Source organism: Kogia breviceps, chromosome 12, assembly GCF_026419965.1.
Source record: "Kogia breviceps isolate mKogBre1 chromosome 12, mKogBre1 haplotype 1, whole genome shotgun sequence".
Classification (NCBI taxonomy): Eukaryota; Metazoa; Chordata; class Mammalia; order Artiodactyla; family Physeteridae; genus Kogia; species Kogia breviceps.
In genome coordinates, this window is record NC_081321.1 from 84989599 (window position 1) to 85010021 (window position 20423).

At 41.9% G+C, this 20423-nt stretch overlaps 1 protein-coding gene across 7 annotated transcripts in view; it reads right to left on the reverse strand.

Annotated features, from left to right (window-relative positions):
* The window catches only part of PAH (phenylalanine hydroxylase), a 125523-nt gene that overhangs the window by 92332 nt on the left and 12768 nt on the right, over positions 1-20423 (reverse strand). For 5 of the 7 annotated variants that reach the window (XR_010835888.1, XR_010835889.1, XR_010835887.1 and 2 more), the window contains exons 2-3: positions 16327-16484; positions 8758-8865 (exon numbers count right to left, since the gene is read on the reverse strand). Coding sequence is in view for 2 of the 7 variants with exons in the window: in XM_067009997.1 (XP_066866098.1) it covers positions 8758-8865; positions 16327-16386 (168 nt within the window). In the remaining 5 variants the exon portion in view is untranslated. The remainder of the gene's footprint in view (positions 1-8757; positions 8866-16326; positions 16485-20423) is intronic. The other 2 variants (XR_010835891.1, XM_067009998.1) reach the window with 1 other exon arrangement.

Consider the following 20423-nt stretch of genomic DNA (forward strand, 5'->3'; position numbering starts at 1 on the left):
TTGTGCAATATGACTGAGGACCATCAGCAAGGCCAGCGTGACAGGGGCAGAGGGAGCACGGGGCAGAAGGCAAGAGGACATGAGGCAGAGAAGTAACCAAGAATGACCTATCGGCTGTTACCTTAACTTTAATTTTCACTTGGAGTGATATTAAGAAGCTATGAGAGGTAACAGGGCAGAGAGAGAGACATCCTTCGACTTATGTTTTCAAAGGAGCAGTCTGGCAGCTATTTTAAGAACAGACTGGGTACTTCCCTGGTGGTCCAGTGGTTAGGGCTCTGCGCTTCCACTGCAGGGGTCATGGGTTCAATGCCTGGTCGCACGGTGCAGTCAAAAAAAAATGGAGAAGAAGACGAAGAAGAACGGACTGTTGTTGGACAAAGGCCGAAACAGTGTGGGGACTAGGTCAACATTTGGGGTGAGAAATGGTAACTACAAAGATAAGTCTCACAGAAGTACAGGCAGGGTTTCCTGTATATTTTACTGATCTCCTCTCACTAGAGGGCCAGCAACAGCCCTAGCTGACCAGGAGTCTGAAAATTAAACCCACTGGGCTGAACAGGAAAGCAGGAGAAGCACAATTAAATTCTAGAGGGAGCTCAAGATCATCTCCCACTCTACTGTGGAGAAGAGTTCTTGGGCAGGCTCAAGCTGAACTTTCAGGATTCATGCCCTGGAGACCATCTTTTGGGATCCCACTCTTGCTTCTCCTGGAAGGGTCTCTGTTGTAATCTCTTGGTCTTTTCTTCCCTCAGTCTTGTCCCTCTTTGTTAGGTTATTTCTTCCCCACCCTCCCTTCCATGTGGTCGGGATTGTGTCCAGCTCGGAGGGAACCCCTTCCTGGGGAAGAGCCGGGCTAGCAGCTTAATTCAGCCTCTTTTCAAGGCTTTAGAGAAAAGAGCTTTCTTGTCCCAAGTTCCCCTTTCTCCCTTTTCTTGCCACTGGAGAGAGAAAATCGAAACGGCCCAGTGGCCTGTTTCAGTCCAGGCTACTGATATGCAATCACAAGTCATGTGCCATCAATGGACCACAGCACTCTTGTCTACATTTTCACAATGTGGGATCTAACTTCATGATGACAGTTTAGAAAGTCAGCTCCGTGTTGCTGTTTCTCAAATATGCCTAGCTTTGAACAGGTTAGCAGCTGAAAACAGTGCCAGTTTTCCATGTGAGGTTCTTCTATTCAATAGCTAGATCATCAAAGCTACACAGAATGTTTAGGGCAGCACCATTTTCATGGACACATAATGGAAGCAAGCTGAATATCCACCAACAGGAAATGTGGTCACACGATGGAAGATATGGGAAAATGAGCAAGAATATATGTGCAAATATCAAAATAATGTTCCCCACCTTCTCCCCAAAAAGAAAACTGTAGACAGATGGTTACAATATGATTCCAATTTTATGAAGATTAAAAGCTTGCAGGATAAACAACAAGGTCCTACTTTATAGCACAGGGAACTATATACAATATCCTGTGATAAACCATAATGGAAAAGAATAAGGAATATATATATATATTTATATATATTTATTCATTTGTATATTCTTTTATATATAAATGAATCACTTTGCTGTACACAATAAATTAACACATTGTAAATCAACTATACCTCAAAAAAATAAAACAAAACTTGCCAAACCATACCATAAATCTTAATGGATATCTCTGTATAACAAAGTCTAAAAAGATGCATGGGAATAGTATGTATCAAATTCAGATTAATAGCTACCTCTGAGGAGGGACGTGCATGGGGAAGAGGTACCCAGGGACTGTAGTCATTTCTGTAATGATGTATTTCTTAAGCAGGGAGTGAGTTACATGGGCGTTCTTTACATCATTATCTATATTGGGGGGTTTAAATAAGATGAAAAAGTCATCTGGGTTGTAAGAACTTTCTTCCCCCCAGTGGAACTCAAGGCTCTTCTTATTTTGATTAAAGATGGAACGTTCCCTGTAAACATTTTACTGCCATAACTGCTCTGGACCTAAGGCCAAAGGGGCAAAAGCAACCCTTATGATTCATTGTTGATCCTGTCCTGCTCACCAGACCCAGGGGTCACAGGCAGGACCTTAAAGTCCAAACTTTAGAGTAATAAACATCTCGTATCTGACCGAATGTCCCCTCTGCGATCCCACCTCTATCTCCAGGAACACTGAGGTTGGTAGATGGTAAGGGGATTTGAGGAGTCTGTGACCTGGCCACTTGTTTATTCTCTCAACTCAAGTCATCTGTTTCTTCATTCTGGAATGTACGTCCCCCCTTCCTCTCCCATGGCCAACCCTCTAGGTTTCAGCTTAAACATTCTATCTGCAGGAAACCTCTCCTGGCCAATTTTGCCCTAAGCCTGGGTTAAGAAAGCTCATGGAAACTTGAGCTCCTCCGCGTTCTAAAGGGGCAGAGACTGACTGCCTGGTTCTTCGCAGTCTCCTCAGCACCTATATACGGTCTGACAAACAGCCGATACCTAGAGACTGTCATACAGAGTGAAGTAAGTCAGAAAGAGGAAGACAAATACCGTATATTAACGCATACATGTGGAACCTAGAAAAATGGCAGAGATGATCTTATTTGCAAAGCAGAGATAGAGACACAGACGTAGAGAACAAATGTATGGCCACCAAGGGGGGAAAGGGGGGTTGGATGAATTGGGAGATTGGGATTGACATATATACACTATTGATACTATGTATAAAAAAAATAACTAATGAGAACCTACTGTATAGCACAGGGAGCTCTACTCGATGCTCTGTGGTGACAAATGGGAAGGAAATCTAAAAAAGAGGGGATTATATGTATATACATAGCTGATTCACTTTGCTGTACAGTGGAAACACAGCATTGTAAAGCAGCTATACTCCAATAAAAACAAACAAATAAACAAACAAAACCCAGCCGATATTCAAAGTACATTAATTGAATGCATAAATGAGAAAATAAGAGCTCATTGACTATCTGATAAGGGGAAGGCGTGGGTCATCTGGGCAGAGGTCACACATAGAAAGTGAATGTGACAAATATAGACTGTGTATGTCACATTTAGACTATAAACAAATATACAGATTTGTTTTCCAAAGACCAATCTACCATGAAAATGGAAGGTGAACTTGGAAGCAGTTTTTACCTCTTAGTGTCTAGCCTTGGGCAGCTTGCTTAGTCTGAACCTGTGTGTCTCCATAAGTTAAATGATGACAACTGAATACACCCATGTATTGATACTTTAGATCTCTGTATATCTGCCTGTTTGCTTGTTCCCTCCCCTGGCGAATTCACGGTAAAACGATCAGCAGAGTGCTGGCGGAGGAACGAGACCTCTTCTTTGCCACTTCCCCCAGGAGCCTGCTTCTCATTTCATAGCCCATTACTAAGCCACTCGCAGTAAAGACACTCAGGAGACCACTGTGCTGAGAAGGCGCGGGATGTGAGCGCGTAGAGGCTAAAAATATAGAGAGGTATGGAAAATGCAGAGAATGGAGACATCATTCTGCTGAGGACAATGGGATGTTTGTGGGTTGGCAGATAGAGGGTTGGGTATGTTTCTCATCGTTTGGCCCCAGTTCACTAAACCATCTGCTCCACTGTCCCTACCACCCACCCAATACATGTAAACACTATACATCTGTATCTTCATAATAATAATCAAGCCTATCGTGTTGCATTCTGATGTTGTGACTAGCCGACGTCTAATAGACCGCAAGCCCATTGGCAGGCAACACCATCCCTTAATGGGATGCTGACTTCGGTGTTAATCATCTAAGGAAAAGACGACGGCGCTCATTAAGCATGGAGGTGACTGCAGGAGTACTTAGCAAGGGACTCACAGGGAGCAGATGATTCTCCCATATGGAATGTTTCTCCTCCATTGCCAATCTTGGAGGAGCTGGAATGTATTTTTTTTTTTTATCTTGGCCATGCTGTGTAGCTTGCAGGATCACAGCTCCCCCACCAGGGATTGAACCTGGGCCACGGCAGTGAAAGCCCAAATCCTAATCACTAGACAACCAGGGAATCCTTGGAATAGATTTTTATCTTCTGTCTTTATTAAGGAAAGGTAAGTTTATTTATACCATAATTTTTGCTTTGATTCTGCCCTGCCTTTTATTAGCTGTTTTGATAGTAACAATGCTTGAAATCAATGGCTTCCAGCACCCTTCTACAGTAGAGATGTTTCCTTTAAGTGATTTGAAATATGCTTCCTATAATTCCTATGCTTTGCCCTTTTGCCACTGAAGTAATAAAAAATAACTAATATTCTTCTTCCACAATGGCCTTTCAAATATTTGAATGAACCTATTGTTTCTGCACCCCATCTTCCCTCTTCAAGCCAATTAACCTTAATCCTTTTTTTTAAAAAAAAATTAATTAATTAATTAATTAATTGATTAATTTGGCTGCGCCAGGTCTTACTTGAGGCATGCGGGCTTCTTAGTTGCGGCATGCATGCAGGATCTCGTTCCCTGACCAGGGATCAAACCTGGGTCCCCTGCATTGGGAGTGTGGCGTCTTACCCACCGGACAACCAGGGAAGTCCCGTTAATCCTTTAACTATTTCTCATAGAGCTAAGAATTTAAGTGTCTCTGATGTTCCACGACTCTCCAAAATTATGGTGCATAGAAATAATGAGAGCAAACATTTATTGAGCTCTTACTATGTGTCCGATACTATAATAAGTACTTTGCCTGTATTAATTCATTTAATTTTCACAACAGCTCTATAAAGCAAGCTTATTATTACCTTCATTTTAAAAATGAGGAAACTAAGCCACCAAGAGGATAAATAACTTTTCTAAGGTGACCCAGCTCATAGGTGGCACAACTGGTTTTTCAACCGAAACAGTTTGTTCCAGAAAATCTAGTCTTAATCCCAATGCCGTTCTACTCCTCAGGGTCCCAAACCTAGGTTGTAACTGATAGTCTGGAGCTCCTAACTCTAAAATAGCATAAGTTCAGTGGAACACTAGTGCCTGCAAAATGGTAATAGGTCTTTCTTGAACAAGGTTCCATGACCAAAAATGTTTGGGAAATTCTGAGTAAGATAGCATTGAATAGGTTTCCACTTTGCAGGGCTTTCCATAGTCTTTAATATTTTTACAGGCATGATGGCTCTCCAAAATCTAGACGCAGAATTTTCCAGCCATATTTTCCCTTGTAACTCTCTAGTAAAACATCTACTAACTTGTGGCATTCGACAGAATATTGCTTAGGAAACACTGCCCAAAAGTGTAGTTTAGATTTTTCCTGTTTCTTTTCCTTTCTTTTTTTTTTTTGCCATTTATTATCTTTGATTTCATTTTATATGGTCTAGGAGTTTAGTGTCAACTACACAATTTAAAGGGTTTGTCTGTAATTTTATCTAACACTTACTTCTTCTCCATCTTGTTCAGGATACCATGAAAGACATGAAGTACACAGATACACTATGGCCACCATAATCCCTTTGTTCTACTAAACTACTCTGCTTTTCTTTAATGGCGCTGCCCTGACTGTTGGTCATTGCCATTTGCTATAAATGTTCACAAAATATACTAAGTAATTCATTCTAAGTTTTGGGGTTTTTTTTTTAACTTTTTGGGGAAAAAATTTTTTTAATCAAGGCTTTTGACTGTCTCTAGTCATCTTTCTCCTCTTCACATGTTCTCAGAGATTTCTGATAGGTTTCATAGAACACACGTGGAAAGAGTAAAGGAATAGATATCGTATGAGCATCAGCTGTGGGCTCAGTCATACCATGCATTTCACATAGCACATAAAATCTCATGGCCCCAGGGAGGTATGGATGATTAGCCCTACTTTATAGATGAGTAAACAAAGGCACACATGTTAAACAACCTGTCATGGTCAATGAATGCTGGGATTCAACCATCCCACATACAGTCCATGCTCCTTGGGTGCATTCATCCTAGTAATTTAGTTACTTGTGGTTTATTTATTGGGTTGAAAACATCCTGTTAATTTACTATTATTTAATTTATTAATCCTAGGGCCTGACCTCTTAAGAGGAAAATGCTGATCAACCGTATAACACAAAGACTAGAATGTGACATTCCTATATTTTACAGAGATATTTTTTCTTACAACCAGCTTGTCATTCAGACAGCACTCTGCCTCTCTTTTCTACACTCATTTCTTGCTCTCATTCAGGCAGACATTTTCTTCCTCCTTTTGGATAGCCAAGTTTAATTTCTTTAACATAGACTATTTTTTAGATCAATTTTATATTTACAGAGAAAATTGAGAGGATAGTACAGAGAATTCCCATATACTCTATATCCAGTTTCCCCTAATATTAATGTCTTGTATTAGTATGGAACAAGTGTTACAATTAATGAACAAATGTTGATACCTTATCACAAACTAAAGACCATACTTTATTTGAATTTCTTTATATCTCATGTCCTTTTATATCTTTATATTTCTTTATATTTTCTTTATATATATTCTTTATATTTCTTTTATATTTCTTTATATCTCATGTCCTTTTTCTGCTCTACAATCCCACTCAGGACACTATATTATGTTTAGTTGTCATATCCCTTTAGGTTCCTTTTCACTGTGACAACTTCTCAGACACTTCTTGTTTTTGATGACCTTGACAGTTTTGAAGAGTACTGGTCAAGTATTTTGTATTCTGTCCCTTAACTGGAGTTTGCCTGATGTTTTCCTCATGGTTAGCCTGGGGTTATGGGTTTGGGGGAGGAAGGCCACAGAGGTAAAGGGCCATTTCATCAAATGACTCTTCATGGCCCAGACCTAAGGAGTGGGGAGTTAGGCTCTCCTTCTTTGACTCCAGAGGATCTACTTAAATTATTTGGCATTCCTCTGTCTGGGAGACTTGTCTCTTCTCCATCTATTTATGTATGCAGTCACCAGGTAGAATTTAATTAAAGTACTAGGGGTAAAAATTTACTTGCTTCAAAAACATTCCTTCTTAAAATCCAGGGCAAAAGTGTTGTTTTTTGTTTGTTTGTTTTTAAAGACCTTCTTTTAAAAATTAATTTATTTAATTTATTTAATTTTGGATGCATTGGGTCTTTATTGCTGCACACAGGCTTTATCTAGTTGTGGTGAGCGGGGGCTACTCTTCGTTGTGGTACGTGGGCTTCTCATTGCAGTGGCTTCTCTTGCTGCAGAGCACGGGCTCTAGGTGTGTGGGCTTCAGTAGTTGTGGCTCGTGGGCTCTAGAGCGCAGGCTCAGCAGTTGTGGCACATGGGTTTAGTTGCTCCACGGCATGTGGGATCTTCCCGGACCGGGGCTCAAACCCATGTCCCCTGCATTGGCGGGTGGATTCTTAACCACTGCGCCACCATGGAAGCCCCCAAAAATGTTTTTGAAAAGTCTAATTTCCTTTGCTCATATTTAAATTAAATTTCATTCTTAACTGAACATTTAATATATATATTGAAACTGAGTCTGCCAGCAATCCCACTACTGGGCATATACCCTGAGAAAACCATAATTCAAAAAGAGTCATGTACCACAATGTTCATTTCAGCACTATTTACAATAGTCAGAACGTGGAAGCAACCTAAGTGTCCATCAACAGATGAAGGGATAAAGAAGATGTGGCACATATATACAATGGAATATTACTCAGCTGTAAAAAGAAACGAAACAGTTATTTGCAGTGAGGTGGATGGACCCAGAGTCTGTCATACAGAGTGAAGTAAGTCAGAAAGAGAAAAACAAATACCGTATGCTAACACATATATGGAATCTGAAAAAAAAAAAGGTTCTGAAGAACCTAGGGGCAGAACAGGAATAAAGACACAGACGTAGAGAATGGACTTGAGGATATGGGGAGGGGGAAGGGTAAACTGGGACGAAGTGAGAGAGTGGCATGGACATATATACACTACCAAACGTAAAATAGATAGCTAGTAGGAAGCAGCCGCATAGCACAGGGAGATCAGCTCAGTGCTTTGAGACCACCTGGTGTGGGGCATAAAGAGGGTGGGAGGGAGATGCAAGAGGGAGGGGATATGGGGATATATGTATGCATATATCTGGTTCCCTTTGTTATACAGCAGAAACTAACACAACACTGTAAAGCAATTATACTCTAATAAAGATGTTAAAAGAAAAAAAAAACAAACCAAAACTGACTCTGACACAAAGATGACTCACACAAGGCTCCTTGCCTGAAGAAACTATCCTCGGGGTCAAACAGAAATGTATACATTTCACAAGGCAAAGAAGTGCTGCAGTTAAAAGCTAAAGAGTACTTCCGGAACACTGAGAGGATAGTACAGGTGCCCTTCTGTACCCATGCAGAAACAGTTCCAGGACCCCATGGGTACCAAAATCCTCGGATGCTCAAGACCCTTATAGAAGATGGTAATAGCGGTACAATGAATACAGTCTGCCCTCCCTACCAGTGGGTTGCATACCTGCGGATTCCGCCAAACCCAGATCGAAATTTTGGATGAATCCGAGGGATGTAGGACTCGCAAACATGAAGGCTTGACTGTAATTAATTCAAGGAAAGTTTGAGGAAAGAAGAGTGAGTCCAACACTGGCTTCCTGGTGTGCGACCAGTGATTCTGAATGATCCTAATTATGAAATGGAGAAGCCTTAGCTCAGAGAGAATGAAAGACTTAACTAAGTTCACACAGTTGGATCATGTATGAGCCTAAGCTGAAAATCAAGTTTTCCAATTCCAGATCCTATGTCCTTTTCACTACATCAAACTAGAAGATAACACAGAAGTCTGCTATGCCATTATTCAAGGCAGAAATGAATAAAGCACTTACCTCAAATAAACGTAAGACTTTGGCCAGCGCACCAACTTCTTCTTTGAGTGAGAAGATCAGTGATATGGCACCATTTTGATTGGAGTTGTCTTCAATATAGCTTGTTTCCTACAGGATTAAATGCATTTGGGTAAAATGTTCTTCACAGCTCAGCAATTCATTCCTGTGAAACCTCCAAGGAAGAGGCGAGCATGAACCTTCTCTTCTAGTTAAGTCTTGGAATACAATGAGCTCCATATATTCTATACAGAAGTATATGTGTGGTGGAAAATAAGTAAATCAAGGGAAGTAAAATTTTCAGTGGTGCTCTTAGATCAGATTTCAATTTTAGAAAGCTCTAGTTATTCACAAATGTCACCAGTTACACTATAGATTCACTGCCTTTTTAATGAGTACCTACCAAGTGCTAGGTACAATTAGGGCTCTGAGAGAAACAAAGATGAACAAGAGGATGCCCCATTCATCAGAAGTTCAAATTCTGACTTAGTAGACACATACACAACAAACGAGATAAATTTTAAAAGATCTTAGAGGTGGTATAATATGGTGCAATAATTGTCCCAGGAAAACACTGAGAAATACAGGGTGGAAAATACTAAAAATAGAACACACACAGGCTTTTGAGTCCAAAGACATGTGTTGGAATCCTCTCTCTTCCATTTACCGACCAGAACACTTTGGGGCAGCTTAGGTTTCTGAACTTCCTCCTGTGTGAAAGCAGGCTAATCTGTAATCATGACAAGCCCTGTCAAAACAGTATTCGGATGATGAAAAAGATAAAGATAAAATAGTTTAAATATAATATTAAGAGAAATATGTTAAAAGGATGGAAATATTAAGAATACCCACCAATGACTTCTTGGCCTCTGGCAAAGATGTCATGGAAACATTAAACTTGTTCCCAGATGCTGGGATCGAAGACACCAATTGTTGAAAAAGAGTCACTAAGTACCTAAGAGCACATATATAACTTATTGGAAGATGGATGCCTTAAAACAGCAAAGAATGTCAAGGATCTAGCAACTTTCTACATGCATGTAACAGCAAATTAAGGTGGGGCTAGGGTTGCCATTCCAGAAAGGGTTTGCCAAGATCTTTTAAAATTTTAAAGTGTTAAATTAAGTTTTACAATAATACATAGAGTTCCATGTGTGCTTTCAAATAAACAGCATATACCTAAAACTTGGGGGGGGGTTGGAAAAAACCCATGCAGAACAATTACTCTCTTGTAAGCAAGTTAACGAAATTGGTGGAATGGCTGTTACATCATCTGCATGAGAAGACTGTACTGGGCAGGGTCTCAGTGACTTGGCATCATAAACCCTGTATGAACACGGATGACCCTCAGGATGAAATTCTTTTAATTCAGATTTTCCCAGAACCTCACCTGAAACAGAGGTGCGGGGGAAGAACCAGAATTATCAGCAAGTGTGATTAGAGGAAGCCTTAAATGAATTGCAAAACTGAACTGTTATATATCCTTATATGGACCATGATATTATCTTTCTAAGATATTTTTAATCTACCATACATTAAAAGCCCCTATAATGTCCCAGATATTATAATAAGCACTTGATTTGCATTATCTCATTTAATTTTGATAACAATCTAGAAAGTAGGTTTTATTATTTTCCAAGTGCCCCTCTTATTGATGACAAAATGAAGGTTGAGAGAAGTTAAGTAACTTGTCCAGAGTTGCACGGTTAGCAGTGGAACCCATGCCACTGGATCCCAGCATGCTGTCCGTGAATCACAGCTTCCTGCAGGCTCTGCTCTACCTTCCATCTCTAGTAAAACCCTGCCAGAGGCATGCAGAGCAGTCTCTGATGTCAGTCTTCTTCCTAGGAGGGGACACTGAGCCCTCAGTTCTTTCCAGTTTCCTTGAAATGACAAAAGATTTCCATTTCTAGTTCACTTGGCAACATTCTCCTCTCCTGTTGGCATCCAAGAAAGGGAGCATATTTCTGACACACCTCAACGGATGTCACCTGTGACTGGGGCAATTCAGACGTGAATGCACCGTGCTCGAAACTCTGTCATCCACCACTTTCCCACTCCTGTGTGTGTCCAGCTTCTCACCAAGTCCAGTCTGACCTTCTCCAGAAATGATTCTTGGGGTCAGGTCCTTCTTTGGTTCCCAGCTCTTAGTGATCTGCAGTGATTGAGCCCTCCTAGCAGAATTTTGCTCGTGTCCTTATTCTACTCAGAATTCTTTAGGGGCTCCCCATGGCCAACAGGATACAAGACCTCTTTCTGATATTCAAAAGTTCCCCTAGTAGCCCCCCTCCTGAGCTTCACCCACAGGAACCTCCCCTCCAGAAAACTGGTTTCTCCTTCCCCTTTCAACTCCTCATTAGAGTAAATGCACTGCAGCCCTCCCTCTCCCCCTTTCAAATACATCATCTTTCCTCAAAAGCCCTCTTGGGTCTCACTTCTCTCAGAAAACCTATGTACTCCTCAGCCAAGGTGAACAATCCCTCCTTGATCTGTTTATTCCATTTGGCCTCTGATACCCACATGGGACTTGATAATTGACTCAGAGGTGGACTTGTCTTAAGAGTTCGTCTAGTTCCACACTCTCATTTTTCAGATGGGGAAACTATGGGCCACCTGAGATCACACAGGCAGGGGGTGGCAGATTAAGAACTCGGGCTCCTGCTATGGAAAACAGTAGGGAGTTTCCTCAAAAAACTAAAAATAGAATTGCCATATGATCCAGCAATCCCACTCCTGGGCATATACCCAGATAAAACTCTAATTCGAAAAGATACATGCATGCCAATGTTCATAGCAGCACTATTCACAATAGCCAAGACATGGAAACAACCTAAATGTGCATCAACAGATGAATGGATAAAGAAGGCGTGGTACACATATGCAATGGAATATTACTCAGCCATGAAAAAGAATGAAATAATGCCATTTGCAGCAACATGGATGGGAGCTAGAGAGTGTCATACTGAGTGAAGAGATTCAGAGAGAGAAAGAGAAATATAGTATGATATCGTTTATATGTGGAATCAAAAAAAATGACACAAATGAACTTATTTTAGACTCACAGACTTAGAGAATGAACTTATGGTTGCCAGTGGGGGAAGGGTGAGGGGAAGGGATAGTTAGGGAGTTTGGGATTGACGTGTACACACTGCTGTATTTAAAATGGATAACCAACAAGGACCCACAGTAGAGCACAGGGAACTCTGCTCAATACTCTGTAACAACCTAATTAGGAAAAGAATTTGAAAAAGAATAGATACTTGTATATGTATAACTGAATCACTTTGTTGTACACCTGAAACTAACACAACATTGTTAATCAACTATACTCCCATATAAAATAAAAAGTGAAATAAAAAAGAAGTGTTATGACGGATTAAAAAACGATGTCGTATATGTATCCAATGGAATACTACTCAGCCATGAAAAGAATGAAATAATGCCATTTGCAGCAACATGGATGGATCTAGAGATTATCATACTAAGTGAAGTAAGTCAGACAGAAAAAAGACAAATACCATATGATATCACTTATATGTGGAGTCTAAAATATGACATAAATGAACTTCCAAGAAATAGACATAGACTCACAGACATAGAGAACAGACTTGTGGTTGCCAAGGGGGAGGTGGGGTGGGGGAGGGATGGATTGAGAGTTTGGGATTGGCAGATGCAAACTATTGTATATGGAATGGATAAACAATGTCTTACTGTGTAGCACAGGGAACTATATTCAGTATCCTGTAATAAACCATAATGGAAAAGAATATATATGTATGTGTATGGCTGAATCACTTTGCTGTGCAGCAGGACCTAGCACAGCATTGTGAATCAACTATACTTCAATAAAATTAATTAATTTTAAAAAAAGAACTCAGGCTCCTAAATGTCATTCACTCTATACAATTCTCTCTGCTATGGACACAATGTCCACATTAAAGGCTCTGTGTCTTGCATAGTAAGGTCTGTACTCTGGTCCAATCACCAGAAGGTTACTCAATACCACTCCTAACAGCCTATACCTTACCCACGTCTGTCTCCTTTCACTTTTGTCATTCTCCCCATATACTTTCTAGACCAGGGTTTCTAAGTGGGTGTTCCTTGGGTCTCCACTCCAAAACTACCTCGTGATTCCTTGTTTGAATGCAGATTCCTGGGCCCCACCCAAACCTACCAAATCAGAATATTTGATGTAGGATCTTAGAATCTGCATTTTCAAAAGCATCGCAGAGGACTCTTAACCATGGAAGATTTTGAAACCACTGATAAATACATAGCCTATTTTTTAAAATTATGACTTTTCTCATCTGTGTCTGCAAATTCACATTTACCATAAGGCACTACTCTTTATTGTTATTAATATTGAAAGTAGAGCCGGCCATGACTGAGTACCCACCATGTGCCCGGAGCCATATCTGGTACTTTTTACAGTTAATAGACATCACCATTGGTAGAAACTAGCACTGGCAGAAAAAAAAGAGTTTACATATAATAGCTTATTCAGTCCTCACAATTGCCCCATGAGATGGGTGCTGTTCTTTTGAAAATGAAGGAATAGACTCAGCAAGATTAAGTGGCTTTTCCAAGGACACTCAGCTAATGAGTAGCAGAGTCTGTATGTGAACCCAGGTCCAACGACTCCAAAACCCTTAATCCACCTCCCAGTGACCCGACTGGGACAATAGCTCCCCTTTTCAAAGCTTGAGGGACTTGAAATGAAAGGAAGTTCATGGAATTTTGTGAAATGGTGTGGCCTTGAGTGGATTCTGCTTCCAGCATTGTTATGTGGGTCAGCATAAGACCTTGGACAAACCTCTTCCAGAATATGTTTATAATGGCTCATAATCTATACTTTGTTTCCAATAGACATGTGAGTTGACCTAGAAACACATGTACACTCAGGATGCATAAAGGTAGAGAAAAGTAGCTCCGAAACTAGAAAAGAAGGAAGAGGGCAGGGAGAAAAAACTTTACTAGCAACCTAGAAGGAAAGGATTTTGATCACTGAGCAATACCCTTAACAATAGAAATACATTCTCTTTGGTTGTAGCTAATAAATACGTTCTGTTATCTTTGGAAAAGAGCAGTTTTCACAATTACCAGCAATTAATCTGCAGCAAGGATATTCCAGCGGCACTGACTTTCAATCGTAGTGCTTTTTGGGGTCATGGGAGGAGGTGTGTATTCACATGTGTCATTATACATACACACCTCTACAGTGTAAGACACCCCAAAACAAGATGAAGACATCCTGCCTTGGATATACTCTGCCTCTGTATTCCAGAATTTATCTCCAGGAGGAAGCAGTGTGGTGGAGGAGTACACAGGGTTTTGGAGTCACATCTGGGTTTGAACCCTGGCCTTTGCCATTCAGAGCTGTGATTTCTGAGTTCCCTTAATCTTTTAATCCATCGCCCTGTTCTATGTTCTTTACAGCACTTATCTCTACATGAAAGTATATGTTCATCTGGTTAATTTTTTTTAACTGTCTGTCTCCTCCACAAGAATGTAATTTTCATCAGGGCAGAGGTTCAACTGTGCCTGGCTCAGAGTAGGTGCTCAGTAAGTGTTTGTTGAGTGAATGAATGAGCTGAACATCTTTTGCAGATTGTTGTGCTTGCAGGTGGAGACCAGCCTTATGTCAGGATTATATCTGGTGTGTTCTGTTCATCGGGGTTAGAGCTTCGAGAAGGCATAAATGTGTCTTTTTTTGCAGATTGTCAGAGCTGGAAGGAGTCCTGCAGACTATTCTAGTTCAAAATCTGTCCCCCTCTCCAATTTTACAGATACCAAACTGAGCCTCTCCACCCCGATTAGGTGACTTCCCAGTACACAGCTTTAGTAAACCAAACACGAGAGCCCACAACTCCTAATTCCAGGTCCGGCATCCTTCCACTGCAAAGCTCCACCAGCCACTGGGCTTGACTCAGTGTGTGTTCCTCCTACCAATGTTCTGATGCATTTTGTTGAACAAACAAATCATTTCTGGCTAGACACCCCTGGCACGTTCCTATGCTCCAGGAAGTGTGCTAAGACCTTTACAGACATGATTTCACTTGATTCTCATACTAACTCTAGAATGTGGGTATTTTTATTCCAGTTTTTCATATGAATAGACCTGAGGGTCTGCAAAGTCAAATCCCTTGCTTTCAACACAAGGGTGTTACAGAGCACTCTCTAAACCCTCCTCTTTACCCCCAGTCACCGACAGTGACAATTTGTGGTTCTCCATCTTCTAAGTGCTCTACAAATAAAACTTTGGTCCCCAGAGCTCCCTAACCAGATCACTGCCCCTAACCTCCCGCCACAGCCATGGGGGCCCCACGGCCAGCAGCACAGAAGCTAAATGATGGCACAGCTGGCATCTGTTCTGGGATCTGTCTGACGCCCATGCTGTCCCTCTTCAGCATGAAGTTCTGTCTCCCAAGCCCTACGTACCATTTTCAAAGGAAGTCTTTCTTTCAAGACTCAAAAAAAGTTAGTCCAAAGTTCTGCAGTCTCTAGTTATACTAAAACGTCAATCATCCTCTGCCGTCCAGGTTCCCTGTTCTCTAGATTGTTCTCACTAATCCTACAGTTGACAGATGCCTTAGACCCACGTTATCTCCCAGGGCTGGGCTTTAAGTCTGAACCCCAGAATCTGGGAGTGTGATCAGTCGATTAAAGAGTGTATTCTGCAGTTGTTCACCTCAAGGGAAAGGCAAAAATTCTAGTGAACGGAATACACCCTGGACATCATCCCTGCCACATTTAGGGCTCTCTTACAGTCCAAGTCCAAGGCTAACTCTTGTGCATTTTCCTCTCTTTCTAATTTTCTTCTTCCTCAGGTCTGAGTAAGTCTGAGACGTCTTCATACCCCATTTTCTCCCAAAGGTGAAAAAAAGCTACAATTTCTCATAATTTTGCCATTTTGATACCTGGCTGAGAACACTTATAAACATCCAAGAAGAGCAGATCTGGATGCACCCCAACTCCCTCTCCGGATTGTCAAGGACCAGTTTACAGAAGAAAAAGGAGGCCACAGAGGCAGTGATTTGTCCAAAGACAGGCAACTAGCTGGTGGCAGCTCTGGAAGCCAGATCCCTGACTCCTCAAGCCGTGCTCTTTCCCTGAAAGCCACACAGGACAGATGTCCTCTCACTGGGAAGCATTTGTTGAGCACATGTGTTATCTGTCAACTTCCTAGACATTTTCTTTTTTTTTTAAATTTATTTTTAATTAATTTTTTTGTGTGTGTGTGGTACGCGGGCCTCTCACTGCTGTGGCCTCTCCCGTTGCGGAGTACAGGCTCCGGACGCGCAGGCCCAGTGGCCATGGCTCACGGGCCCAGCCGCTCCGCGGCATGTGGGATCCTCCCGGACCGGGGCACAAACCCATGACCCCTGCATCGGCAGGCGGACTCTCAACCGCTGCGCCACCAGGGAAGCCCCTTCCTAGACATTTTCATCATCTTCCAATGAATTCAGCCTTCCTGGTGAGCTTATGGGAGTAGGAAAACCCAACACTCCTCAGACCTCTTTCCACCGGGGGCAAACTCCCCTCCCTGCGCAGCTAAGGCCCGCCCTGGCTCACCTGTCCAAAGTCGCCGAGCTTCCTGAGTGAGCCTCCCTTCTCCAGGACCACGGCCGACATGCTAGCTCCCAGCGCGGGTGGTCTCCGGAGCTCTGGGGCGTCCGTCGCAGGCGGGTTAGCAAACAGCGCAAACAGCACGTGGTGCTGAGGTTTTTAACCTGGCGTTAGGGAGGAGAGATTCCAAGGCGTCTCCTGCCAAGCTTACCCGCCACAGTCACGCCCCCCGGTGGGCGTTGTCCTGACGCTGCGAGCTCCGCGTCACCTGGGCCTGGACCGCTGGCTCGGAGGGGCGGGGCGCGCCGGGGAGGGTGTGGCTGGTGACGAGAGTACGGACTTGGCTTGCTCGCCTTGGATGGAGGAAAGCCAACTAGAGAACGCAGGGCCACATGTGCCCTGGCGATGAGACAGGTTTGGCACTTCTGGGGCTCTCAGAAGCCTGGGCACGGGTTTTCTGGTGTAAACCTGTGACAGCCTGATGATAACCATTATAAGAAACAGAGCCAAGATCTTAACGGAGATGGGGGAGGGGGGGATTCCTTTCTATGTTACCACTAAGGAAACGGCCTTTCTGTGCTCTGACTTCAGAAAACTACATATAGGTGATGTTGTGAACGCAGGGCACAGCTGCTAAGGAGCAAAGGTGAGAGCACGACCTGGGTTGAAATGCAGCCATGTGTCCCGGAGCTGTTTACATCACTGCTGGAAGCACCCAGAAGAGGATGGAAGCTCAGTCTTGCCAGGATGTTTTAAGAATGTGGATAAGAGAAAGAATGAGGTGATGCATTTAACAATTAGTACGGTTCATGCCATATAGTTAGACACTCCATAACTAGAAGTTATTGCTTAAAAGTATGCAACAACAAATGCTTACTGCGGACCTCTGTTGCATGCCAGGTGGTACTGGGGATACAGCAGTGAATGAAGTGAAGGACCCTGCCTCCTGCCCCCACCCATGCTGCCATCCTGGGAGGGAGACAGAAAACTAACAAATAAATAAGTTTAGGCAGAGCTAAGCCTTCCGAAGAAAATAAAATAGGGAGACGGGCAGTAGGCAGGAAAATGTCATTCACCTCCAGTTTTTTCAGACCCAGAAACTGAGAAGAGGCATTCGTTGCCAGCAGGCAAAACAAAATATAAAAGAGCACCGCAAGTCAGAAGTTCAGAAAGGATGTGAAAAAATCAGGGGCATCAAGACTTTGAGTGCCTGCCTAATATTTAGCCAGGAGAGGGCAATGGGCTAAGAGAAAACAAGCCAATAATAGAGGCTGCTAGAAATCCGCCCCCTCCCCTCCCATAATTCTTTGATGGAATGACCAAGCACCTGCCAAAAGAGAAAAAATGTCTCAGATTCAGGATTCAAAACAAACAGATGAACTCCTGATTCCACCACTGATTAACTCTGGTCAAGTCCATGCCTCAGTTTCTTTGTCTTGAAAATGGGGCTTTAAGGGTTGTTGTTTAGGATTCTTTGAGCCTGTATGATGTGCCAGGCTTTCTACTGGCTGCGAAGAAGACAGACATACGTTAAGCGTAACTTCTGTCCAAAGGGAGTCCTTGGGTGTGTGATTAATATTCTCTATGGTAAGTTGGAAGATCAGTGTTGTTGAACATGAAGGGCAAGACCTTGACTTCCACCCTCAGGAGGATCGGTATCCTTTATCTGACTCCAGTGTTTTTCTGGTGTGGTAGACATGAAATGAAGAGTTTTACTCCACCCTAGGATTACCTTGCAAACAGCACGTCATCCCTTGATGTTGCTGGCGTACTAAGGAGAGAAATGAATGTGACAGCGCCTGTTGTGTTGCCATATAACAGGCATGCAATGAATGAAAACAGCAGTAACCGCTCCTTACTTACGTGTACATTGTATGTTAGACGCTGCCAAGCTCTCCCCATGCATGATTTCATTTCTTCCCTCATAAACTTGAACCATGCATCCCCACTTTATAAATAAGGAAACTGAGACATAGAAAGTTTAGATAAGTAGTTCCAAGTCAAACTACATTTCACCCAATTCCAAGACACTGGCTCATAAATACTCTTCCTTCCCTTTTTAAAATAAGAACAACAGTGACTTTTAGGACAACAAAATAATAGCACTTCTCTTTTCTTTTCACACCTACTAAAAATGGAATTCTTAATTTTCTCTCACATAAAAATGCCCCGGATCTGGGTTGGGAGGAGAGCACAACTAGTTGTCTGCTACTTCAGAGAAAATCACTTAATAGCTCCTTTTAAAAATTATTCTGGCAAAAAGGGAAAATTTATCCATGAAATAAGATAAAAACTCACTTAAGATGAGACTGATGGTGACATGAATTTTGTAGATGATTTTCAAACTATCATTTTAATTGGGATGGAATATAATGTGTTGCTGTTCTGAACAAGGGCAGTGCTGAGTCCTAAGAAAACTGATGTAGAAGGAACATCCAAGAATTCAGCCTCTAGACCACTGAGATATTGAGAATGGCCAGAAAGAGGTGGGCACCATGTCGCAAGAAGTGCAGTTGTGTACCTGGTAAATTTAGGGCTGACCTTCACTGATTTGGAAGTTAAAGATTTCCCAATCACTGCAGGTTATCAATCGCTTTGCATTTAACCTCACACGTAGAGAGGTAAGTTAATCATAATCTCTGAGTTCATGGCAAAAAATCAAAGCCTCCAAGGCCCCTCTCTTGTTTTATTTATTTATTCTATCTTCATTCCCTACTCCCATTCCCTTCCCCCAGAGGCAACATTCTGAACATGTTTTAATATTTAGCCATGGGTTTGTTAAATGCAGGGAACTATTGGAGTGTGTATGTATTTTTCATGGATATGAGTGATGTAGTATAGATGTACTGTAGTATATACGTGTACTATAGATTTCATGGTTTCTAACTTTTTTCTTTCAGCTATGTTCTTAGGAGGTAGCCATGCTGCTGAATGTACTGACTCTTTGTACTTTTAACTGGAGTAGAGTATTCCACAGTGTGTAGCCACCACATTTGATTTCTCCATTCCCCAGTGATGGACACCTAGGCTCTCTCTAATTCTCCACCACCCCAAACAATACGGCAGTAAACATCCTCATCCTTGTCCGCTTATACACCTGTGTGAGAATTTTTCTGGGATAGCAGGGTAGGGTCCTGAATCATGGGGAACATGCGCTCTTAAGTAGGACTGGATTGAAGTCAGATGCCTCAGAGACAGGACAACAATGTCAGTCAGGGATTGAAGACCCATTGGGGCATAGTGGGCTCAGCTACTTGTTAGTAGAGCTATGGCATCAAATCCAAGCAGATAAGGGTAAGATTCGGTTTAAGAAAAATCCAAGGTCAAAGCCAGGGGAAGCTGCCACAGTAGTGAGGCTTGGCAAGGGCTGGTACCCAGCTGGTCAACACAAGTACTGCCTCTTCCAAAAAGCACTTCCTCCAGGTGGGAGCCATCACCCCTCCTTGACTCAGATAGCATCTTGACTTTTCTTCTGTAACTGAACACATAAATTCTCTCGTTGTCTTGTTTGCACTATTCTGTCTCCACCTTCTAGATTAAGAACTCTCAGACTAGAGACCAAATCTTAGTCTTTCTAAATTCCAGGACGAAGCACGGTGTCTGGTGCGTAATACTAAGTACTCAATTCATATCAGTTTCATCAGAAATGTAGAAAAATATGTACAAAAATGTTCAGGTCAGAAAACTTTGCGGGGGAATGAAAACTTCATCAACAGAGGAAATACTTAATTACATTTCATTCACATAGTAGCCAAAAACATTATTTTTTAAATCATAAACATTTATCCTACTTAAAATGCACACAATTCAACCCATGACAGATAAAAGTAAAATATAAAGTTTTGTATTCCCCGTTGTGTAAATATGCCAGGAAGAATACAAAAACAACAAAAAAGAATGAGAAAGAGGCGTTTTCCTTAGACTGTGGGATTGGGAGAGAGGTTTTATTGGTGTCTTTGTTATCTCTTCTATTTAAATGTCTATGAGGAAGGAAATTTGCAAAGAAAAAAGGTAGCTTGCCTAGAAAACTTGCCCTAAGCCGTGTTGGATTTCTAATTAGAGGTAAATGAGCTATCCTTCAGCTTTATTCTTTCCATCTCATC